This window comes from Callorhinus ursinus, unplaced genomic scaffold (genome assembly GCF_003265705.2).
Source record: "Callorhinus ursinus isolate GAN/ISIS: 27379988/994484 unplaced genomic scaffold, GSC_fseal_2.0 scaffold72, whole genome shotgun sequence".
Classification (NCBI taxonomy): Eukaryota; Metazoa; Chordata; class Mammalia; order Carnivora; family Otariidae; genus Callorhinus; species Callorhinus ursinus.
Genome location: NW_027397134.1, coordinates 3,227,170 through 3,252,833, shown reverse-complemented (window position 1 = coordinate 3,252,833; position 25,664 = coordinate 3,227,170). Strand labels below are relative to the sequence as shown.

Sequence of the window (25,664 nt, the reverse complement as noted above, 5' to 3'; positions counted from 1 at the left end):
TGGATAACTAATTAGGACCATAGAGTCTGGGTTAGATAAGGGTTATAAACCTTTTGTAAGGTTAAGGAGAACCACAGATAAGTTGGAGAGGAAACCTTGAGCTTCCTTGGCCTGGAAATTTTAATTAAAGCAAAATGAAATTTAACTTGCAGTGTTAAAGTTATAGATTCCAGATTAACAGCAGGCATGAACCATCTAGGATAGGAACTGATCTAGCCTGCATGCCTTTTAGGACTCGCAAGACTATGTTAATCTTTTTTTTTCTTTTTTAAGATTTTATTTATTTATTTGACAGAGAGAGACACAGCAAGAGAGGGAACACAAGCAGGGGAGTGGCAGAGGGAGAAGCAGGCTTCTGGCGGAGCAGGGAGCCTGATGTGGGGCTCGATCCCAGGACCCTGGTTGGGATCATGACCTGAGCTGAAGGCAGACGCTTAATGACTGAGCCACCCAGGCGCCCCGATTATGTTAATCTTTTTATTTTATGATACCATTAAAAATGATTCCCTTTTGTCCTTAATTTTAGATTACTGATTTTGGGCAGTCTAAGATTTTGGGGGAGACCTCTCTAATGAGAACCTTATGTGGGACTCCCACCTACCTGGCTCCTGAGGTTCTTAATTCCTTTGGGACTGCTGGATATAACCGAGCTGTGGATTGCTGGAGTTTAGGAGTGATTCTTTTTATCTGGTAAGAAAAGTTTCATTGCTTCAGAGTCTGGTTGGAGATAATTAGGTGAAGTCAGAAATGTGTCCAGGTAGAGAGCTTGTGTTTACATTGGGTGACTTTTTTTGATCATTGATTTAAAGAATAATCTGTTATGTCTGAATGCCACTGAGAATATAATTTGATTTCTTTTCCTTTCTCTCTCTACCAACATTAAGCCTTAGTGGGTATCCACCTTTCTCTGAGCATAAGACTCAAGTGTCTTTGAAGGATCAGATCACCAGTGGAAAATTCAATTTCATTTCTGAAGTCTGGGCAGAGGTCTCAGAAAAGGGTATGGATATGAAAGGGTTAAGAATTTTTGGTTTGCTAAAACGTGTGTATGCTGTGGTGGAAATTTCTTTTTGCGTTCTGTTACATTCCTCCTGTTCTTACTTTCTGTTGTTTGTTTTGCACCTTTTGAGGGGCAAAGGAAGTTAAGAACATAGGCTCCAGAACCAGGCTGACCAAGGCTCATTTTTTGGGTCTGCTGCTCCTAGCTTTGTGACCTTAGGCAAGTTATTGAACCTGTCTGAGTTACCCTTTCCTTTATATGTAAAGGGGGTACAGTAGACCCCTACCTTAAAGGGTTTTTGTGAGGGTAATTGTAATCTAAGCAAGTGTCCGGTACCTAGTAAGTATACAAAATAATAGGTAACTTTTCAGTTACAAAGTCTCCTTTGGGTGAGCATGTAAGAGCTAAAGTAATTTCTTTGTGTTTTAGAGTTTAAAAGTATAACGATACTTCTCAAAAGGAAAACTGTCAGGTCATATAACATAGACGATTCTGTTAAACCCTAGAATGTCGAAGGAGTAATATTGTTGCAATATAAAAGCCAGCCTCCACTTGTTGCTTGCTGTCAAGCTTTCTTTCTGCCAAGGCTGCAGTTCCAAGGAGCCTGTTGCTGGCTGAGAAACTCTCACTGTCAATGCGTGGGTCTCGAGGGCCTTGGCCGAGCATCCTGAGCATCCTAGAACTAGGTAGAAGTTCAGATTTAATTAGTTTGAACTTGAGTCCAGCAACGAGATGGGGAACAGGGAGCGTTGAAGAGGTGGTGATGTGTGAGCAAAAGGAGATGGGGGGCATTGTGGTCTTTCCTGGTGTTCTCCGAGAGCTCTGAAGACAGAGAGTGAGAGGGACGGGGGTGGAGGGGGTCCTTGCCCCCCCCCACCTGCTGACTTGCAATGACCTTAGCCCCTCTCTCTTTCTGGATGTTGGCCTGTCATTCTGGCATACTTTAATTTTGCTGACTTAATGTATCACCCTTTCCACTATGATTTGATATTTGATTATCATTGTTTTAGCTCTGGACCTTGTCAAGAAGTTGTTGATAGTGGATCCAAAGGTGCGTTTTACGACAGAAGAAGCTTTAAGACACCCGTGGCTTCAGGTGGGTATGGGACAGTGCTTGCTGGCATAAACTATACAGGCAGCTCTTAGCTGTACCTGAGGGATGAAGGAAGAAGTTGGAAACATGTTAGCTTTGTTGAGACTGTTTAATGCACCTGCTTTAGAATGAGCTTAGGTGTGTCGGGTATGTTTCTGTGTGTATATGGTTCATGAGTGTAGGTGTGTCTTTGGGTACAACCTTTTCAGCTTAACCAGGACAGCTCACTTTATGGCCTGTCCTAGTTCCACTTGGGTTCCCTGAGTCTGCAGTTCGGCCGTGGTACTTTGAGAAGTGGTTCTAGCTCGGAACCTCCACCGCCACCCCCACCTGTGCTAGCCTCTTCCCTCAACCAGGTGGGATGGGCTGCATCCCAGCTGTCTTTAGCCTTAAATCAGGGGAGCCGGGGAAGGAGAAGGAGGAGGGCAGCTTCTCTGGGGGAGAATCTGGTTATTTCTTAAGCCTAAGTGATTGGGCATACAGGGCCCCACTTACTCTTGGTGAGTGAAGATGCCATTAGTGCACCTTTCAAGTCTCTGTTGCCTGTGTGTCCCTGCCAGGGCATTGTGGCTATTGTTGGATTATACCCTGACCTCATTCTAGCTGCCAGACTTGGAAGTCCTTTGTGGCTTTGCTGGACTGATCTTTGGTTTTAGAACTAGCCACAGCATGGGGCAGGTTTTCTGATGGATGTCAGGCCTTCTGTTAAGTGCCGTTCCACTCCGCACAGCCATACCCCTTTTTGTTAATTTCCATTTGGTCTGTTTCCTGTGGGGATGGGGAACTTAACCCGCTAGCTTGAGCCAGAGGCTCAAGTACTCTGGGGATTACTAGCCCAGAAACTCATCCGGGCCGTCCAGTCTCAGTACTGTGCTTCTGGGACTCTGGGAAGACTGTCCCTATTCTTCTGTCTTCCAGCCCTCCATACCTAACAGTTATGCTCAGGCCAGCTCAGGTTGAGAACAACAAATCCTTAAAAGAAAAAAAAAGTAGATATATTTGTTTGGGTTATTGCCCTGGAAACAGCAGTCTCCCCCCAGAAGAAATCTGTCAGATGATTTAGCACTTAATAGACCACACGGATTTGAAACAGCAGGACCCTGGAGAAAAGGAATTTGGAAACAAGGGTGGCTTTGCATGTGGGGATTTAATTTTGATGAAAAAGAAAAACATGCCTCTTGGCTGTTTTTATGTGCCCTAATAGGGAAACTCTTGGGGCCAGATGTGGACGTAGAGGAGCTGTGCTAGTCTTGGGGGAAAGAAAAATGGAGCTTGCCAGTTAGGCCAGGGAACAGGGTTTGTAGCCGCCTGCAGTTTATGAACATGCGTAACCTATTTTTCTTGTTCTGTTTGTCTCAGAAGAAAACTTACAACTGAGGAAAAGGTGAGGTTCAGCCCTGCCACAGGGGTCTCACTGGAATACTCTTGTCCACATTTTGTTTTTGCTGCAAAAGGTGGAATGAGCACCGTGAGGACGAGAATGCAGACACTGCCCATGTTAATCATCTGCTAGTGATAGCTTAGGTTTTATTTTGGAGGATTTCAGTGTTTTGAAGAAGCCAAATGGCTTTGTGGGTCTGGCCCTGGACTGAGTGTTTGGAACGTGAGTTCCAGTCTCTTTTGCTCTTAACAGTGTTCAGTTTGGGGAACATCCTTTATGTCATTCTCTGACACTCCTATAACATCTTCTCTTTGGCCTCATATTCACTTTCTGAAATGGAGAACTCCTTCCTGCTTGCCTTTGAGGCATTTTACAGTTTAAATTTTTGAGTAGACTGTAGACATCTCTGAGGAAGGTTTTTTGCAGATACACATTGCTACCTGTGGTATACAATGAGCTCCTTTTTCCATATTATTGCTAATTGATGACTTGTTTTATTTTTTAATTTATCATTTTTTAAAATATTTTATTTTTGAGAGAGAGAGAGAGAGCGTGAGTGGGGCAGGAGCAGCTAGAGAGGGAGAAGCAGACTTCGTGCTGAGCGTGGAGCCTGATGCGGCACTCGATCTTACAACCCTGAGATCATGACCTGAGCCAAAATCAAAGAGTCAGACACTTTACCAACTGCAGCACCCAGGCTTCCTGATGACTTGTTTTAAATAGGCCTAAATAGGCTTGTGGGCAGTTCTGTGTGGCTGTCTTAAAGAACTGCCATATGGCATGTTGCTGTGTGCTTTCATTTCTTCGTGCTTTCATTCTTTCAGAGGACAGTTAATGAGCTCATGTGTCAACACTTAGGTACCGGGGTTACGAAGAAGAGTAAGATAAGTCCTTGCCTTGGGGAGCTGACATTCTGGGAGGGTACAACCCCGACCGTAGTCACAACAGGGCAGTGGGATACACACGGCAGTAGGGGAAGGTGTAGAGTATAGGGGGGATCCTCAGAATGAGATAGGGCCATGGTTCTTGGGCTTCAGGTATTCATGGGTTCACACAGTATGAAGAGCTTCTAAAGGCTGAGTGGCCTGGGGACGACGTGGGTGTATTAGTTTGCTAGAGCTGCTATAACAAAATACTCCAGACGGGTTGGCTTAAACAACAGAAATTTATTTCCTCACAGTCCGGGAGGCTAGAAGACCCGATTTCAAGGTGTTGGCACATTTGGTTTCTCCTGAGGTGTCTTTCCTTGCCTTCCAGATCGCTGACTTCTCTCTGTCCTCACATGGTCTTTTCTCTGTGCTCACATCCCTGGTGTCTCTTTCTCTTCTTCTGAGGACATGAGTCATACTGGATTGGAACCCCACCTTAATAGTCTCATTTGTACTTAATTGCCTCTTTAAAAGCCCTGTCTCCAAATAGTCATTGGGGGTTACTATTTCAGCATTTGAATTTTGGGGCGGAGGTGGACACAGTTTAGTCCCAAAGGGGGACCGCATTTTTATTGTTGATTGAGTCCCTCTATATGGAGGCCCCTTTGCCTTTTACAGTGCCTGGCACCTAAGGCCGATCAGGAAGTATTTGTTCACTGAATGAGAAAGGTGGGTGAGATGGATGGGCAGGATAGGAAGGAGGGCATTCCCGGTGGAGATTGTGAGCAGGAATAGGAGGAAAGAGGGGAAGGAATTTTGAGAGTGGCATAGTGTAGGAAGTGAGATCCTAAGGGAGATGGTGGAGCAGAATCCAGATGAACGTGGTGCTCTCAGAATGGGCAGTGGGGCGCTACGCTGAGGGATGTAGTAAACTGTGTTGGAAACAGGTGATTCAGCCACTAGATATAGAACAGGTGAGTTAATTCTCAAGCACTGTAATTTTTCTATACATACCAAACTGCTGAATATTGGCAGCCTTCACTCCTATGCCCTCTGGCCCCACCTACTGTGGTGCTCTTGGCTTAATGGGAGGAATGGGAGGGGAGTGGGAGGAGGTTGGGTGGGAAGCTACATGGGGCTTTGGAATCAGGCAGCTGTGGGTCTGTCTTGTGCACACGCTACTTTTGAGTGGCTGAGCTGGGCTTCCAGCTGGTCCCATCCTAGTCATGGATGTTTCACCTTTCTGAAGGTGGGGAGAGCTGCACCAGGTTACTTTTCAGGATTCCCAGATGGAAATCCTTGAACCTGCAGAAGTAACATTCACAGAAGTGGGAATTACCCTCATAGACATCTGGGCAGGACTTCTCTCTGTGCACATGCACCCTCCCCTCCCCCTTCTCCCTCTAGGGAGAAGGTGTGCTTCTCCCTAGCACACCTAGGGAGTTTTGTCTTGTGTCTTGTGTCTTGTGCACAAAACACCTGTAATGCTGTGGTCTATTCATCTGTCTTCCTTTCTCATTAGCTCTGGGATATTGTGGGCTTCAAGTCCTTCTGGTGACTTGTGTAGTACTTGCTGGGAGAATTTTCTGGGGTGCTGGGTTGCTTTGTTAGGGTGGCCCTAGTAAATGGTCTTAGTGTTGGCATGGGGAGGGGACACCTCCTGGAAAGATCTGGGGAGCTTCATGGAGTCTGCTCTCAGGGGACTGAGCCAGTCCCAGCCTCTGGCTTCCTGATTACCCTTTCTCAGGATCTGGGATGCTGGTTCTGAAAGTCTGTTGACTGCTAAGGTCTGTGGTTCTCTGTGACCCACTGAAGGCATGTGGGTTTGATTTAGCCAGTGTCAGCTGAGCATTGACAGCTGATTAGACTCCTTCGGGAAGGCAGAGCTGAGGAGCGCATGGCCCATTACCTCCTGGAGCTTCAGCAAGACCCTGCCTTTTGGTGGACAGACTGGGTGTCCCTACCCACTTTTGTCTTTCCAGGGGCAACCCAGCCCTGTCTTTTTAGGAGCTTTCTTTCCTTCAGACACAGTCTACTTAGGTTCTTTTTTTCACTTTTTCACAGGATGAGGACATGAAGAGAAAATTCCAGAATTTACTTTGTGAAGAAAATAAGTCAACGGCTCTACACCAAGTCCTGGCCCAGGTATTACAGATGATGGTCGTTAAATGTAGGCTAAGTGTTAAAGAGCTCATGAGCAAGGAGAATGAGTTTGAAAGGTCTCTTTAGTAGCAATTGCTTAATATTTTTTTGGAATAATGTGGTAGATATTTTGTTTCAGCTCGATCTGCTCTAGCACCCTTAGATTTAACAAGAAGAGTATGTTTAATGCATTAAAGAAGCATAGTCAGGGATTGTCATTCAAGAGGTCTCCTGTAAGGCAAAATTGGAAGACTATATTAGAATTTCAGATTTAAACTTGTTGAAAATATGTAATCTGGACAAGTGGTTGATTATTGATTATAATTTTATTCCTCCAAGATTCTTTGTTAGGATTAGTTAATATCTGTTCATTCCTATCCTGCCTTCTTTTGATGAATAATACTCCCCTTCCCACTGTCCCCTCGAAATTTTATGAATGGGAAAACAAAGACAAGAAAGATGGTCTTCCCACAAAAGAGCAAGATTTGGGGCTCCCAGCAAGAGGTATTGTAGTCCCTTTAAACTTCATAATTTAGGAGGAGAGTACAGAGAGGAGGGAGGGTGGTTATGCTGCTTACTTTCAGTGTCCATCAAGTGGTCAGAAGCCACAAGGGAGAGAAATGTCCATTCAGTAAACAGGTCTGAGTTCTGGGCAGGTGTGGTGGGGGTTCAGATGTCAAGGGGGACGACTCCTAATTCGTGGTACTAGAAGTTTCACATGAATGCTCCAAGTGTACTGGAAGTGTAGTGGGACACTTTGATAATCTTAAAGCCGGTGGTTTTCTTTGAACATTTCTCCCTTTTTACTTTCAGCCTTCCACAAGTCAAAAGCGGCTTCTTGAAGGGGAAGCAGAGGATGCTGACACCACAAAGCGTCTGGCTGTGTGTGCTGCTGTGTCGTGAACTTTGGTTGAACATGAAAGAAACCTGCCTTCTTGAACCTGCTGCCATTTTCTTTAAATCTGTTTTTTACAGTTTATTTTAATTGTGGGGACAGTTGCTTTTTCACGATCATCAATACACAATTCCAAACCTAGTGGAACCTGGGCTTTGGCTTCTGTTTGGTGATGAGCTCTTTAGCTGCACACCTTTTTTGTGTATTTGCAGTTTTGTGCTTTTTGTCTCGTGCTCTGCATTGGCTGGAACCAGGTGGGTATCCCTGGTCTCAGCCTGGGCAAGCTGCATACAAATTTGAAAGACCCTTGAGAAAGTTGGAGATTGGGGTGGAGTTTGTAGAGACTGGCTAGTCACCAAAGTCCTCATGAGATGGGAGGTACCTTGGTACCATATACCACAGGCCAGTTTTAAATTCTCACCTCACCTGTGTAAAGGTACAGGTCCATTGTCGCTGAAACCATGGGACCAAAACAGTTGTGAAATTTGAAATTTTCCTGGTTTTGGGAAGGATACATGGCACATCAACTCTATTATTTGTAACACCTAGTAGAGTCCTATAACTAAGCACTTAAATACTTTAGCAGCAAATATTCACAATAAAAGGGTTAGAGAAGACTGTAAGTGCCTGTCAGTGCAGGTCACTTTTCTGTCAAAGGAGTTATGGATGACTCTCAGGTTTTAAAGCTGTTTGGATTTTGGAAATGCAAATGAGGCATGTGGGCATTTCATGTTGAGCCAATGACAACCAAGGAAGCCCTGAATAAAGCCCTTCTCTTGGCTGATCTTGTCCAGTCCTCACAGTGATGCTATGGTATAAGTCCTCTGACTGCGCTAATGTTGTAGGTGAGGAACCCAGGATGAAGGAGTAAGTTGACTTGTCCAGTGTCACACAGCAAGTGGCAGAGGTGGGACCCAACCAACCCAGGTCTTTCTGACTCTAATATTCCTCATCTTCTCAGGCTCATATACAGTCAGACTCGGAAATGCTGACTCACACTGACAAAACTCACAAGAGACTGATATCTAAATCCTGAATGCCAGTGTGTTCAATTATTGTGAGAGGGTACAGCCCCATGATCTGTGTAAGTTGGGACACGTTGGTGGCAAGGAACAGAAGCTCATTTAGGTTACTTCATGATAAAGGGGATTTGTTTCACGGTTATGGATGTCTGGGCCTGGGATCCATCAGGAACCCAGGCAGCTGTAATGCTTGGTTCCTCTTGTCTCTTTCTGACCCACTGATTTTGCTTCTATCTTTGGCTGGTTGATAATAGGCCACATTATAGCTTACTGGTCATGCCATGAGCTGAATGCCTTGGTTCTGATGCCACTGATGAGCCAGCCAGGGCATCGGGGTACACAGCTGTTGCCGTGGGCAGTTGGGTGGTGGTTGGCAATTTCCATTAGAAGGGTGTGCAAGCATTCTGAAGCTTGGCTGGCTGTGTGTGTGCGCGCGCACGTGCGCGCGTGCAGGGGCTTGGGGGGGCTAGATGGGGATTTAAGTGGTTTGCATATTTAAAAGAATGAGGTGGAGATTGCCAAGTTAGATGGGTTTTTTAGCTCATTTGAATATTTAATGTGAAGGCTGTGGTTTCTTAAGGGCATTTTTCCCCTCTTGGGGCAGAGCCAGCCAGCCCTTCTCTGTTTCCAGAGCACTTTATATTCGCTCCTTCTGATTATACCGACCATAGTAGATAGAATAATGGCTCCGAAAGATGACCTCATCCTCATCCCCAGAATATGAATAGTTCCTTTACATGGCAAAAGAGACTTTGCAGATATGATTAAGGATCCTGAGATGGAAAGATTATCCTGTCTCTTCTGGGTGGCGTTCTGGGACAGACATGTCATCACAATGTTTCTTTGAGAGGGACACACACAGAAGCAGTCAGAGTTAGAAGAGAATGGAGTGAGCCGCTTTGAAGAGGGAAGAAGGGGCCACAAGCCAAGGGATACAGGCGGCCATGAGAAGCTGAAAAAAGGCAAGGAAATGGATTCTCCCCCTCAGTCTCTCGTGAAGGGACCAGTCCTTTACTCCTTCACTTTCACTAGTGGAAATGATTTCAGACTTCTGAACTACAAAACTATAGGAACAAGTTTGTGTTAAGCCACCCAATTTGTGGCAATAGAGGCCATAGGAAACTAATACAAAATGTCAGCTGCTTATTTGGGGCCACCCAGCATCCACTTCTTACTGACCTCACTCCAGTTTTCTTTTGAGGCAATTCTTTTCCCTTATCCCATGAAGTTATGGAGGAAAGGGGGAGTTGGTAACGCTAAATGTCTGCCTGCCCCCTGACTATGAAGCTGAAGGGGTACAAGGGGTTCCTTCCCTGGTGGAGCTCCTCCCACTAGCTTCCTACCTGGAGGTGGGCCCAGGACTTTGAAAAAATGAGCAAATGGAGCTGGGATGGCAACATTAGGGGTAAAAACAATACTGTGCCAATCTGAGCACTCTGCACTTCCTGACTTTGGCTTTGAAATTGTTGAACTTTTATGTCCCTATCTATAAAGTGCGTGCATTAAGAGTAGCAGCCTCATACGGTGTTTGTGAGGATTGAATGGGGGAAGGTCATTTAAAGTGCCTGGTGTGTGATAAGGGGTCTGTCAATGTTGGCTTCCATCCTTAAAGGCGTGAGGATCACATATAAGTAGCCAGAGAGTGCCATGGAAAATTCTTGAGCAGGGACGTAATATAATCAGTTTCTGGGGTGGCGGGGGCACACACAAGATGGGCAGATAATTGAGATGCCTTTGACCTAACACTTGGGAAATGTCAGGACTAGGTGGATGGTGGGAGCAGAGGTGGAGGGGCATTTCCCAGTGCCTGAAGTAACTGCCACTCCCTTCTGTAGAACAGGCATATTGTTCCATGGTTGACCTGCTGCATGCCTAGATAGGTGCAGTGGACACCTTTTATTTGTGCCTGTCCTCATCTGATGCCTCTTGTGATAACTGCATCACTTTTTCTGGGGGAGGTATCCCTCCTCCTTGTGATAACTGCATCACTTTTTCTGGGGGAGGTATCCCTCCTCCCACTCACCCTGGCCCCATCTCCTTTCTAGAGGGGCTCAGTATAGCCAGGTTTGGCCAATCTTGCTGTGATTGGCTCAAGTAGGGACTTCGGACCTAAAAAATTGCAATGAAAGTCAGCCCTGAGATTGGCTGGAATTATTGTCAAACAGCTCCTGTTTTCCTGGTCAGATATGAGCTAGGTGCTGCCTGGGACACTGGAGAGCCTGCATGAGAGGTCATCGAAGAGAGAAGGGAGCTGAAAGAGATTGAAGATTTGGGTCATTGAGCACCTGGATCCAGCTATGCCTGAAGTGAGCTACCACCCTGAGACTTGGCAATTTCTTTCTTTTTTACTCCTGGTTGAATTATTATTACTACTGTCACTAGTATCTGGAAAAGGCCAAATTAATAAATTCAACCATTTACAAACTCCAAGAGATCCTTGGAGATTTTTTTTTCTAGTAGGGAAAAACATTTGCTGCTGTTGTTTTTCTGCCAACTTTAGGGTTTTCAGAGAGGTTTGGGGCAAAGAATGGAAAGCGAAGATGTGGGAAGTAACAGTCCCTACAGCCCCAAGGTTGAGTGAGCCCCTCCCAGCTAATTATACCACAGAGTTTGGGAGCAGAGCCCCTTTCTTTAAGCTTTTAGGAGTCTTGGAAGGAAAGGGCCAGAATTATACCAGCGAAGCCTGGAAAGTGTGCTGCCAGGCTTGCTCAAGGAGGGACGTGCATCATCTGAGAGCTCACCTCAACCCTGTGAAGTATTACTGCCACTCTCTCATTTGCTGGTTTAGAAATCAAGGCTTTCTGCTTCAGTCAAGTGACCTATTAATGGTTTCCCAGTGTGCAAGAGGTGGAGGCCAGACTTGAACTGAGATTTCTCTTCTGTAGAGCCCTTGGTTTTAACCAGTACACAATACTACTTCGGTCTTGTCACCTGATAACCATTCAGTAAGTACTAGGAGCTGTGCTGACACCATCCTGATTGTTTTGAGTCCTCCCAACACGCCTTGGTTATCGGCCTTCCTGATTAAGGAGAAACAGGCCCCCAGAGACCTGACCTTAATCACGCAAAGGTTAGTGGAGATGTGGGACCCGACCTCAGGTTCTCCACTGAGTCTGGCTGTCCCAGGGACATGGGCATTCACTGTGCCACTTACTCTCGCGCACGTGCTTGCACACTTTCGTGACGGGGATCTCATCACCTTAGTAGCGTTCTTCCCCCGGCACTTTTTGGGGGTAATTCCCTCCTCGCTCAGACCCTCGCCGCAAGGCCGACGTGACCTGTGAAGTATATGGGGCAACGCGGGGCAGTTGCCTAGGGGCCAGCCCGGGGGTCGTCCGCAGTGCGGCAGGCGGCGGCGCCAAGTCCAGAACGGCGAGCGCTCCAGCCAGGCCGGACGGGTGCGGAGGGGGTGGGCACGACGCCGGGAACAGCGGCCGGCTCTGGAGGGCGCGAGGCGGGGCGCACGGGGAAGGGGCGCGGCGAGTGCGCGCTTGCGCGGTTGGGGGGACCCGCGGAGGCGCGCGGGGAGCTGGTGCGGCGAGTGCGCGCGTGCGCGGTTGTGGGGGGGGGTGGTGTGGGTTGTCGCGGCGGCGCGCGGTACGGCGGGAACATGGCGCGCGGATCCGGCGCGCGCGCCTAGCTGGCGGGACCGTTAGCTCGAGGCGGACGCGGCCCGGGCCCCGCGGGGATGGAGCAGTCGCCGCCGCCGGCGCCCGAGCCAGCACCGGGGCCGACCCCGGCACGGAGCCGTAGGCGGCGGGAGCCCGAGTCGCCGCCGGCGCCGGCGCCGGTGAGTGCGTGAGGGGCGCGGGCCGGGAGACTTTCTTTGTGAAACTCCGTCGGTGCGAGCCGGGCCGGGCCTTGGAAGCTGACGAGCGGCCGCGAGGCGGAACCCGCCCCACCGTCCGGGTTCGAGATGCCCTGCCTCGCGCTGCTCTGCGGCGGGATTCGGTCCGCCGCCAGCCCGGCTGGGTTTCGGATAGAGTATGTGTGCGCGCGCGCGGTGGCGGGGGGGGGGGGGCGGTATACAGTCGGCGCCTAATGAGCACCACGTCTCCACTGTTGCCTTCGACTTTGCGGGGCGGCGGCTGCCCCGGCCCAGGGCCCACAGGAGAGGTAGATGGCAGCCGCTTGGAGGCAGGTGTCGGTGCCGCCCTGAGAGACTCAGGTGCAGACAGCCCCAGGTGGAATCACAGGGAGTAAGCTGTGGGTCCCTGGAAGGAACCAAGTCTGGCGGTGTCTCAGCACAGTGATTTTGGAATGCTTGACATCCACCCCAGCTTCGTAGTGTCTTTGGGGTATCGGTCAGGGTGAAGGATGCTGAGCAAAATGGACTTTGGAGGTGTGGCTCTCAGAGGATGAGATGGGATGGCCCTGAGGATTTGGCTCCCCAAACTGCCCAGGCATAGGAATAATCTGTAGCTTGATAAAAATGCCGGCGTCACAGCTCTTCCCAGGCCACAGACTCAAACTCTCCAAGGCAGAGGACCAGATTTTGAATTTTTAACAAACTCTCAAGTTGTTATGATCAGGCGGATTCGGCAGGCACTATTTTAGAGTAAGCTTCCAGCGATCAGGGACCTGTTCTGTTTATAGTTCACCATGGCATCCTGGTACCAGGCGTAGTGCTTGGCACATGGTAGATGGTCATTCAGTATTTGTAAGAAGACTGAATAACTTAGAGAGTTTCCAAAATAGGAGCTCTTGAGACATTTTCAGGAGCTTTTGAGATTAATATCTCTGTGAGACTGTAAAATGTGATTGTTTTCTCTGGTCCCAACTTCTGTGAGTGTTTATATTGCCATGTTTTCAGTATGTTCTAGGCAAAATCAGAGTATACATTGCTTAGTATAAACCATCAACTATGTATACCCTAGCTAGGTTAAAATTAATTCTAAAACAAAACCTGAATTAAAAATGCATGCTTCTTTCTCTTCATCATTTGGGAACACTAGGCTTATAGGATTTTTCTCCTTCCAGGCAGGTAAATATTTACATTTTATCAAAGCAAATCTGAATTACTGTTTATTCAGAAAGGTTGGCAATTTGCTTAGACCTGAGTATTTGTAGTTTTTATGTAATATTTTGAAATTGAGATTTATGTTTAGTTCAGAGTCAGTGCTAAAATAGAATTGTTTGAAAGTTATTTGATATTTCAGGGGCTGTTTTTTTCAAGTTTTTTGAATTTCAAGAGTTGATTTCATTTCTGTATTTTTTGAGTGGAAAAAATATAAATATTTAGAAAGGCAAGACTTTAGAAGTTGAGATTGCATCTGAAGAAAAATAGAAAAATTAGATGTTTTATTCTGTGTGTCATTTTTGCAGTTTATTTGGATTTTTTAAAAATTCTTTTTTTTTTAATTGAGATACCATTGACATATAACATTAGTTTCAGATCTAGGACATAATGATGTAATATTTGTATATATTGCAAAATGATCACAGCAATAAATCTAGTTAACATCCGTCATCACACATAATTACAATTTCTTTTCTTATAAAAACTTTTAAGATCTACTCTCTTAACAACTTTCAAATATACAATTCAGTATTATTAACCATAGTCACTGTGTAGTATATTACATTCCCCATCACTTTTTTTTAAGTGTCTTAAAAAGAAAACAAAACAAACCCAGCTTTTTTGAGGTATAATTCACCTACCGTAAAATCAACTGTTTCGATGTACGGTTTCATGGTTTGTAGTGAATATTCACTATATGTCCAACACCACCATTATCTGCTCATCATATTTCAAAGAAATCCCATACACATGAACATTCCTTGTTCACTTTTCTTCCACCTGCTGGCAATAACCTACTTTCTGTCTGTACAAATTTCGCTATTCTGGACATTTCACATGATGTAATCTTACAATATGTAGTCTGGCTTCTCACTTAGACCAATGATTTTTAAAGGTTCATCCATGTTGTAGCATGTATAAGTACTTCATTCCTTTTTCTTACTGGGTAGTATTCCATTGAATGGATATACTACATTTTGTTTATCCATTTTTTAAAAAAGATTTTATTTATTTGAGAGAGGGAGAGAAAGATGGAATAGGAGCATGAGGAGGGGCAGAGGGACAAGTAGAAGCCCCCCACCCCGAGTGAGGAGTCCAATGCAGGGCTTGACCCTAGGACCCCAAGATCATGACCTGAGCTGCGGTCATATGCTGAACCAACTGAGACACCCAGGTGCCACTTGTTTATTTATTTATCCCTTGATAGACATGTAGGTTTTTTCCACTGTTTGGTTATAATGAATAATGCTGCTATGAACGTTTATGTATAAGTTTTAGTGTGGATGTTATGTTTTAATTTCTCTTGGGTATATCCTAATTGCTGGGTCATATGGTAACTCTTTTCTAACCTTTTGTGGAGCTGACAGACTGTTCCTAAGGTACTACATTGTTTTACATTTCCACCAGCAAATTATGAGGGTTCCAGTTTCTCTACATCCTTGCCAATATTTGTTATTGTCTTTTTTTTTTTTTTAACTTTAGCCATCCTAATAGGTATAAAATGGTATCTCATTGCAATTTTGACTTACATTTCCTTGATGACTAATGATGTTGGGGATATTTTTTGGTGCTTATTGGCTATTTGGAAAATGTCTGTTAAAATCCTTTGTCCATTTTTTGGGTCCATTTTTAAATTATTTGTCTTATATTGAGTTGTAGGAGTTATTTAAATATTCTGGATACTAAACCCTAGTCAGATATTTGATTCACAAATATTTTCTCCTGTATGTTGTCTTTCACTTTTTTGATAATGTACTTTGTTGCCAAAAAAAAAAAAGTTTTAATTGTGATGAAGTCCAGTTTATCTGTTTTATCTTTTGTTGTTCATGCTTTTGGTGTCATAGCTAAGAATCCATTGCAAAATTCAAGGTCATGAAGATTTACCCCTATGCTTTCTTCTAAGAATTTTCTGTCTTTAGCCCTTATATTTAGGTTTTTGATCCATTTTGAGTTAATTTTTGTGTGTGGTGTATGGTAGTGACCAATTCATTCTTTTGCATGTGGTGATCCATTTGTCCCAGCACTATATATTGAATGGATTGTTTTTATCCCATTGAATGGTCTTTGCACCCTATTGAAACCCAGCTGACTATATGTTAGGTTTTACTTTTGGACTCTCAATTCTATTCTATTGTCTATCCTTATGCCAGTACAAAACTATTTGATTATAGTAGCTCTGTAATAGGTTTTGAAATTAAATGTATTTGTAACTTTGTTTTTTTTCAAGGCTGTTTTGGCTTTTCTCACTCCCTTACATATGGATTTTAGGATCAGTTTTTAAATTTTTGCCAAAAGTTAGCTGGGATTTTTATAGAGATTGTGTTTAATCTGTCCTTTCAATGGTGTTTTGTAGTTTTCAGGTCCAAGTCTTGCACTTCTTTCAAAAATTTATTCCTAAGTATTTTATTTTACGTGATGCTACTTTACATGGAACTGTTTTTTTTAATTTCATATTGTCATTGTTTATCACTGGTTCATTGCTAGTCTGTAGAAGAAACATAGTTGAGTTTTGGATAAATCTTTTTAATCTCATCATTTAGTGGTAGTCTGTTCAAGTTTCTAGGTTTTGGCTCTTCTACTTGTTGTAAGAGTTTTGACAATTCTTCACTGTTACACATCTCAGTGTTCCTGTATGTATAATGGAAGAGTAATCCCCATCCCAAAGAACTGTTAAAGAAAATGTTGATAGATATTAAGAACAACGCCTTACATGTGGTGGGGATTTGATATTTGTTGTTTATCTTCTTCTGCTAAATAACTCCATTTAAAAGCAGGCCAAAAAACAAAAAGCAAACAAAACACCAAACCCAAACAAACAAAATAAAAAAAACCCTGCAAACAAACAAACCCCAAAGCATAGACAGACCCACCCTCCCCCAAACCCAAAACCAACAAAGAAAAGCCACAAGCAAAAACCTCAAACCTCTTCCTGTCTCTCTTACTTTTCTGTGATCTAAGACATCCCTGTGAGTGCTTGAGGAATAGTGAAAGAGTCTCTCACACCACACAATTGTGAAGGTCTGCTAAATCTAGGCTACTACATAGGTATTCGACAATGCATTTGTAAGTATTATTAAAAATAATAAAAGTGTGGGGCGCCTGGATGGCTTAGTCAGTTAAGTGTCTGGCTCTTAATTTTGGCTCCAGTCATGATCTCTGGGTCCTGAAATGGAGCCCCATGTCAGGATCCACACTCAGTGTGGAGTCTGCTGGAGATTCTCTCTCTCCCTCTGTTGCCTCCTCCACTTTCTCTCTCTCTCTCTCGTCTCTAAGAGAGGATATTTCAGTCTGAAGAACATTTATTATTTTAGTGGGATTTTTTTTTTTTTTTAATTAAGTAAGCTCTGTGCCCTGTGTGGGGCTTGAATTCATGGACCTGAGATCAAGAGTCACATGCTCTACTGACTGAGCCAGCCAGGTGCCCCTGACGTGCATTATTTTAAATGATTAATAGTGTAAAAGTAACTTGTAGCAATCTGAAATGTGATTTGTTGAATTCTAGTTGACAAATAATTGATGATTTGTAATGAGGATGTGGTACTATTTTGTGGATGAAGAACAGGATTGCTAAGAAATAGTAGATGGTCCAAATAACACAGCAAACCTGACTTTGTGTTGTAATTTTGCAAGAGTAAAAAATAGGTTAGCTCTGACTGTTAAATAAGGGAAGGCATATTATTGTATGTGGCTTCCCATTCCATGATTATCCATTTGGCATTTCCATGCTATCACTGGCTAAGTTTGCCATAGTGGAAGTTCAAAAATTGCCATGGTAGTGGTTCAACTTACTGTAGACTTGGGTCAGCAATTGGTAGGGAAAATTTATTATTAATATTCATTGCACTTGTAGAATTGCATAAAGAATATCACTTTGATGAAGATGAGAATTACTAAGATTATTCTCTAGTGTTAGTTATCATAAAAGGAAAAATCAAATTAACCTTGATAGTTATATTTGCCAAATCATGCATATAGAAAGTCATTAGTGCTCATTTTTAGATTAGACACAAGAAAAAATAGTTTTTGAAAGATGAAGAGGGGAAAGTAATGATAGAATAGACTAAAAGAAAAATATGTATTGGAAAGTAATAGGCCAAATAAGTAGAAAGTGAAAATGGGAGGGGAGAAGAGGATAATGGTTAGGTTTAAAGGGCAAACATTCTAAAAAATATTGTTGGGATCTCTGCGTAACTGATCACTTTTCTTTCTTTTGTGATTGAACTCCAGCATCGAGTAAAGCTGGAATGGATTCTGTTCTTTGGGGTTGAAGGTTTTTTGTTTTTTGTTTTTTGGGGTTTTTTTTTTTTTTTTTTTTGGTTATTTTGTTTTAGCAGTTGGACTGAGCAGTTTAAGGAATGTAATTTTAAAATAAGAGTAAGTCTAATTTTGATATCCCATGTTCATGGACCAGAAGACTTAACAGTATTAAGATGGCAATATTTCCCCAAGTGATGTACAGATTAAGTGCATTCCCTATAAAAATCCCATCTGCCTTTTTTGTAGAAATCTACAAGGTGATCCTAAAATCCATGTGGAGGTATAGGGTACCCAGAATAGCCAAGACAATCTTGACAAAGAAGAACAAACTTAGAAGACTCACACTTCCCAATTAAAAAAAAAATATTTATTTGAGAGAGGGAGAGTGTACACGTGCATGCGAGCAGGGGAGAGGGGCAAAGGGAGAGGGAGAGTCTTATGTAGATTCTATGCTGAGTGCAGAGCCCAATGCAGGGCTTGATTCCATAACCCTGAGAACACGACCTGAGCTGAAACCAAGAGTTGGCTGCCCAACCAACTGTGCCACCGGCACCCATACTTCCCAGTTTTAAAATCTATAAAACTACAGTATTCAAGTCAGTGTGGTACTGGCATAAGAATCACATAGATCAATGGAATTGAGAGTCCAGAAATAAGCCCTCACATTTATGGTCAGTTGATTCTCAACAATGGTGTGAAGACCACTCAGTGGGGGAAGGAATGGTCTTTTCTTTTTTTCTTTTTTTTTTTTTTAAAGATTTTATTTATTTGAGAGAGAGAATGAGAGATAGAAAGCACGAGAGGGAAGAGGGTCAGAGGGAGAAGCAGACTCCCTGCTGAGCAGGAAGCCTGATGTGGGACTCGATCCTGGGACTCTAGGATCATGACCTGAGCCGAAGGCAGTCGCTTAACCAACTGAGTCACCCAGGCGCCCCGAAAGAATGGTCTTTTCAACAAATGGTGCTGGACAGGGTGCCTGGGTCGCTCAGATGGTTAGGCGTCTGCCTTTGGCTCGGGTCATGATCTCAGGGTCCTAGGATTGAGCCCCACATTGGGCTCCCTGCTTGGCGGGGAGCCTGCTTCTCCCTCTCCCTCTACTGTTCCCCCTGCTTGTGCTCTCTTGCTCTCTCTCTCAAATAAATAAAATCTTAAAAAAAAAAACCAACAAAAACAAAAACAAACAAAAAAACAAATGGTGCTGGACAACTAGATTTCCACATGCAAAAGAATGATTTTGAACCCCTACCTCACACCATACACAAAAATGAATGCAAAATGCTTCAAAGACCCAAACATAAGAGCAAGAGCAATAAAACACTTTTTAGAAAACACAGGAGGAAATCTTTGTGACTTTGGATTAGGCAGTGATTTTTATTTTATTTATTTCTTTAAAGATTTTATTCGTTTGAGAGTGAGTGAGAGAGAGAAGGAGCAGGGAGAGGGGCAGAAGCAGACTCCCCGCTGAGCAGGGAGCTCGACATGGGGCTTGATCCCAGGACCCTGAAATCATGACCTGAGCTGAAGGTAGACCCTTAACCAACTAAGCCACCCAGGCAGCCCTATTTTATTTCTTTGAAAGTAATTTCTATGCCCAACATGGGGCTTGAGGTCATGACCCAGAGATCAAGAGTTGCATGTTCTACCTAATGAGCCAGGCAGGTGCCCCATAGGTAGTGATTTCTTAAATATAATACCAAAAACACAAGTAACAAAAGAAAATAGATAAATTGGACTTAATTAAAATTAAACACTTTTGTGTGTCAAAGGACAGCATCAAGAAAGTGAAAAGAGGTCTTCCAAAGGAGGCCTGCATGCTGCCACTAGAATCACTGCCATATTTTTAGTGATCCCTGAGAATTCCAGTACTCAACACCAATATTGATGGGCGGTGGAAAATAGCCTTTGCCATCACTGCAATTAAGGGTGTGGGGCAAAGATATGTGGTATTGAGGAAAGCAGACATCGACCTCACCAAGGGGTCTGGAGAGCTCCTTGAGGGTGAGGTGGAATGTGTGATCACCATTATGCAGAATCCACACCAGTATAAGATCCCAGACTGGTTCTGGAACATAGAAAATAATGTGAAGGATAGAAAATACAGCTAGGTCCTGGCCAATGGTCTGGACAACAAATTTCATGAAGACTTAGGATGAAGAAGATTTGAGCCCACAGAGGGCTATGTCCCTTCTGGGGACTTTGTGTCCCAGGCCAGCACACCAAGACCATAGGCCAATGTGGCTGCACTGTGACTATGTCCAAGAAGAAATAAATCTGTAGGCCTTATCTGTTAATAAATGGTTTATACACTTATGGCTTCCTTGTTTAAAAAAAAAAAGTGAAGAAATACCACATAATGGAAGAAAATATTTGAAAATCATGATCTGATAATGGAGTTGTGTCAAGAATATATAAAGAACTCTAACAACTCACGATAAAAAATAATTAAAAAATGGACAAAGTATTTGAATAGACATTTCTCAAAGAATATGTACAAATGACCAATAAACACATGAAAAGGTATTAGTCCTCAGGAAAATGCAAATCAAAACCACAATGAGATACCACTTGACACCTGCTAGGATGGCTTAAAAGTAAAAAAGATAATAAGTGTTGATAAGGATGTGGAGAAATTGGAGTCCTCACACATTGCTGGTGAGAATGTAAAATGTACAGCCATTTAGGAAAACACTTTGACATTTCTTCAGAATGCTGAACATGAACTGGCCATATGGCACAGTAATTCTACTCCTACGTGTATATCCAAGAGAAATGAAAGCATTTGTCCACACAAAAACTTGTACATTAATGTTCATGGCAGCATTATTCATAATAGCCCCAACATGGAAACAACCCATAAGTGTATCAACTAACTGTTGAGTGGATAAAATGTGGTGTATTCATATAGTGGAATATCATTCAGCCATTTGAAAGGAAGAAGTATCAACACATCATACAGTACAGATGAACCTTGAAAGCATTTTGAGTGAAAGAAGCCAGTCACAAAAGTTCACAAAAGTTCACATATGATTCCATTTATGTGAAATGTTCAGGATAGGCAAATCCATAGAGACAGTAAGTGGATTAGTATTTACCAGGGACTTGGGGAGGAGGAGTGGGGAATGACTGTTAATGGGTATGGGGCTTCTTTTGGGAGTGATAGAAATATTAGAATTGTGGTAATGGTTATAAAACTCTGTGAATAAATAAAAAACCACTGAGCTGCACACTTTAAAAGGATGAATTATATGGTATGTGAAATATATCTCACTATAGGTATAAAAAAATCAAGTAGAAAATAAAAAGAAAAGGGGCATCTGGCTTGCTCAGTTGGTGGAGCATGCAACTCTTGATCTCGGGGTTGTGAGTTAAGACCCCATTTTGGGCGTGGAGACTTCTTAAAAAAAAATGTTTAATCTTTTAAAATGCCATTAAAGAAAAAACAAAGGTATTCTCCTATAGTCTTTATTTGCCCCTTTCCCATTTTTGTTTTCACTGATACATGGTAAAATGAGCAGGATTATACTTGTCATCTAAAGCTGTCTTATGGAGTGACAAACTAAATCCAAAGGTAATAGTTAAAATAGAGTGTATATGTATAAATAGTTTCAGGCATATGGAAAAGTTGAATCTAATAATAAATCCATATATTCTCATTATTTTGATTTAAATTATTAACACTTTGCAATAATTAGATGTATTTTGAGAAATAGTTGAGATTTGTAGAATCTGTCTTTACATTATCTAAAATAAAATGTCACTAAGCATTTATGTAGAAAACACTGAAATTAAGAGGGATGAGAAAGTTTCTGTGAATTAAATGTCACATGATCATGTTGGGATGTATGTCTGAACTTTCTTTGAAAGAATCTGGCCTGTAAATGACATTTTTAAGTGTAAGTGTAAGCATTTTTAATGCAAACACATTGACTCTCATGTGCTTATAAGATTACTGTGCCAAGTTGTAGAACAGAGGAAACTGTCAACTCCATAAGACTTTCCTGGTGACCTGTCCTCTGAGACTAGAAGCTTAGTTTCCTGATACTTTGTTAGTGTAATTTGATATTGAGGAGTATATATATATATTTAATAAGGCTAAGCACTTGGGTTGGGATAGTACCTTTTATTTTGGAGTTAACTGGTTACACATCTGGGTGTGTTCTCTCAGGAATTTGCATGTTACTAAAGTGATTTTGGAATTCGGGCACCTTTATTAGACATTTAGCCTTGTGTGTAGTTTCTTATCGGTAGGAAAAATGTAATACAGCAGATTGCACAATTTCCTGAGACAGTACTAAAAACAGTGCCACAATTCCTTTTGTTCTGCGTGTAATGTTTTTGTACTGAGTGCTGTCTTGGATCCTTATGGTTTTAGCTTATGTATTAACATCATTTTTTGAAAGTTGTTCTGTCAAATAATGCTCTTGTTAAATTCAAGAGCTTCCTAATCTCCACAAAGATTTATGAAAACCATCTATAAAAATTGTTCAGGAAATTGGCCATAAATTCCAATTATATTAAAAAAATAACATTTCCAGGGCTCCTGGGTGGCTCAGTCGGTTAAGCATCTGCCTTTGGCTCAGGTCGTGATCCCAGGGTCCTGGGATCGAGTCCTGCATCGGCCTCCCTGCTTAGCAGGGAATCTGCCTCTCCCTTTCCCTCTGCCCCTCTCCACTGCTCGTGCACTCTCTCTCTCTCTCTCTCTCTCTCTCAAATAAATAAATAAAAAATCTTAAAAAAAATAAAATTTCCATTAGGCATATTTGGAAGAACCATGTAAATTGTAGAGTAGTTGTATGGAGGCAGTGTTCCTTCCATAGTATAAGGGTCTATTGGTTTCAGATTATTATAGCTAATGTATTGTGCTTACTAGGTGTCAGACACTGTTCTAAGTCCTTTTTGTATATTAACTAATTTAGTCCTCATAACTACCTCATGAATTAGGTGCTGTTGTTATTCCCATTTTACACATGAGGAAACTGAGGTACAGTGAGGTTATTAAGTAATTTGGTCAAGATCACACGGCTAGGAAGTTGAGTTATCCTGGACTGTGAGTTAGCATTCTTGCTCTAGAGTCTATGTTCTTAAACATTGTACTAGTTGGGTCTTTGATTTGAAAGATCATTAAGCAAAGAGTGATCAATTATAACTATCTTTTGCTACTGAATGTTAGATTTATTGCAAGACAGTAATATAGGCAATTCTCTTGAACATCTTGTTAAAACCTAGTTTTTACTGTGAGGTTTAAGGTTATGTTGGCACAGTATTCTGGAATTTAAGTCTATAATGATAGAACAAAGGGATGAGTATTTGATACTATGTTTATTCTTGAATTTTATTTTCTAGTAACTTTTTATCAGTCAAAAGTTAAAATTAACTACAATGTAAATGGTTTAATTTTTTAAGTATTTGAGGTTACAAAACCGTTATTAAACTAATAATATAGGGGGGCACCTGGGTGGCTCAGATGTTTAAGTGCCGCCTTTCGCTCAGGTCATGATCTCAGGGTCCTGGGATTGAGTCCCGCATCAGGCTCCCTGCTTGGTGGGAAGCCTGCTTCTCCCTCTCCCACTCCCCCTGCTTGTGTTTCCTCTCTCCCTGTGTCTCTGTCAAATAAATAAATAAAATCTTTAAAAAAATAAATAAACTAATAATGTAGTAACTGACATAAATGTTCCTTGAATGAAGCATGGGAATTAAACCAGATAATGAAGAAAAGTATTAAGTGAAATGAGGCTATATAAAAACCACGATTTTTAGAATAGTAAAGGAATGATTCTAATTTTGTATATATCTCTGAAATAAGAATTGTAAAATAAAATCACAGCTTGTTTTTTGGTTTACAGTTTTTTTTTTTTAAGATTTTATTTATTTTGACAGAGTGTACAAGCAGGCAGAGTAGCAGGCAGAAGGGAGATGGAGAAGCAGGCTCCCCACTGGGCAGGGAGCCCGAAGTGGGGTTCGATTCCAGGACCCCGGGATCATGACCTGAGCTGAAGGCAGATGCTTAACGACTGAGCCACCCAGGCGCCCTCTTTTTTTTTTTTTATTCACTTAGCCACTGTATAGTACATCATTAGTTTTTGATGAGTGTTCAGTGATTCATTAGTTGTGTATAACACCCAGTGCACATCACAACACATGCCTTCCTTAATACCCATCACCGTGTTACGCCCCCACCCCCCTCCCTTCTGAGACCCTCAGTTCATTTTCTGGGGTCCACAGTCTCTCATGGTTCATCTCCATCTCCCTCTCTGATTTCTCCCTCTTCAGATTTCCCTCCCCTCCCCTGTTGTCCTCCACACTATTCCTTATGTTCCACATATGAGTGAATGAGTGAAATATGAGTAAGATAATTGCCTTCCGCTACTTGACTTACTTCACTTAGCATAATCCCCTCCAGTTCCATCCATGTTGATGCAAATGGTGGGTATTCATCCTTTCTAATGGCTGAGTGATATTCCATTGTATATATGGACCATATCTTCTTTATCCATTCATCTGTTGAAGGGCATCTCAGCTCCTTCCACAGTTTGGCTATTGTGGACATGCTGCTATGAACATTGGGGTGCATGTGCCCCTTATTTTCACTACCACCCAGCAATTGTGCTACTAGGCATTTATCCCAAAGATATAGATGTGTTGTTTGTTTTTTTATTAGGTTGTCTCCATTTATTGTTGGTAAGTAAAATCCTCATGAGTTACTATAGTGTCATTTTCCCCAGAAGTGTGCTGAGGGAGGGGGCCCTAGAGTGCCCCAGAGATAGTTTATGGAAACAGTGCTTTGATCAAGAGCTGTTGGACACATTCCCTGGGGAAAAGGCAATTGCCCCTATTTCCTGGGGAAAAAAACTCCTCCTCTCGCATGACCATCTCAGTGGGGTGAGGGGCCATCAGTCCTGGGGGGGAAATAAGTCGGAGAGAACAGACAATAGTCAAGCGTGAGAAGACAGACTGGTGATGACCACATGCAGGAATGGGCCCATGCTCCCCCAGCCCTGGGGTGGTGCGGGAAAGTCTAAATGAGGGGTCAGACTATATAATGTGTTAAGCAACCAGGAGAAAATCACTGCTTATATCTTCCTTTTTTGCTGTTAAGGAGGAATCAGTCTTTATAGTGCAAATTAAAAGTTGTTAAATAAAGACAAAGCATATTAATACTGTAAATCATTTGTTGATTCAGAATTTTAGCCTGAGGCTAGGTTTGTGAAACAATTTCCTGAAATGTTTTTTTGTTGTTAAAAAACAGACTCTAGAAATTCTTCATTGGAGTCTTCTTCACTTGAATTTCCTGTAAGGCTAAAATGTATGTATTTACTTTAAATAAATAATAATTTTGAGCTTACTATTCTTGAAAGAGAGTTGACACAGTTGAATGTCTGGAGACATTTTACACTGCTATGTTTTAAGTCATGTCTGTTTGTGAACTCAAGGCTACTTGGAGAAGATTTTTAATTTAAAGACTTATTTTTACCCTTTATGAGGTAGGTAAACAAGATAGCGGGTATACAGACACATGATTACTCTTCTACTCTGGAGTACATATTTATTTCTTGTTGAAGTTGGAAGAGCTGAAATTAATTCATGTGTTTCCTAGTTAAAATGTTTTCAAATGTGCTTGTTTTCCTACCATTGTCACAGCATTTTGATTGATTTTTCAGAGGGAGTTGTGAAGTTTGTATTGATTTGGCTAAAATTTTTTAAAAATTTATTTGAGAGAGAGCTTGAGTGCGTGAGCAGGGGGAGAGGCAGAGGGAGAGGAAGACGGGCAGAGGGAGAGGAAGACAAGCAGACTCCCACTGAGTGAGGAGCCCAACACAGGGCTCAATTCCAGGACCCACAGATCACTACCTGAGCTGAAACCAAGAGTCGGACGCCCAACCTACTAAGCCTCCCAGGAGCCCCAAATTTTGTTTCTTGTGTAGTATTTTATTACTTTTTGTACATAGTGACTTTAGATGCAGCAGTATTTTAAAATTGGCTTTTCC

General features: G+C 42.5%; 2 protein-coding genes across 8 annotated transcripts in view; both read left to right on the top strand.

The window, feature by feature from the left end:
- Nucleotides 1-8,164, top strand: part of CHEK2 (checkpoint kinase 2) — an 89,637-nt gene extending 81,473 nt beyond the window's left edge. For all 5 annotated transcript variants that reach the window (XM_073886749.1, XM_073886748.1, XM_025858151.1 and 2 more), the window contains 5 exons: nt 527-690; nt 885-1,000; nt 2,011-2,096; nt 6,408-6,488; nt 7,299-8,164. In XM_073886749.1, the coding sequence (XP_073742850.1) occupies nt 527-690; nt 885-1,000; nt 2,011-2,096; nt 6,408-6,488; nt 7,299-7,388 (537 nt within the window). In that variant the 3' untranslated portion in view covers nt 7,389-8,164. The remainder of the gene's footprint in view (nt 1-526; nt 691-884; nt 1,001-2,010; nt 2,097-6,407; nt 6,489-7,298) is intronic.
- A 3,849-nt stretch (nt 8,165-12,013) lies between these two features.
- TTC28 (tetratricopeptide repeat domain 28) overlaps nt 12,014-25,664 on the top strand; it is a 639,440-nt gene continuing 625,789 nt past the window's right edge. For 2 of the 3 annotated variants that reach the window (XM_073886735.1, XM_073886734.1), the window contains exon 1: nt 12,014-12,192. In XM_073886735.1, the coding sequence (XP_073742836.1) occupies nt 12,091-12,192 (102 nt within the window). In that variant the 5' untranslated portion in view covers nt 12,014-12,090. Of the gene's footprint in view, nt 12,193-24,925; nt 24,983-25,664 lie in introns of all 3 variants that reach the window. The other variant, XM_073886736.1, reaches the window with a different exon arrangement.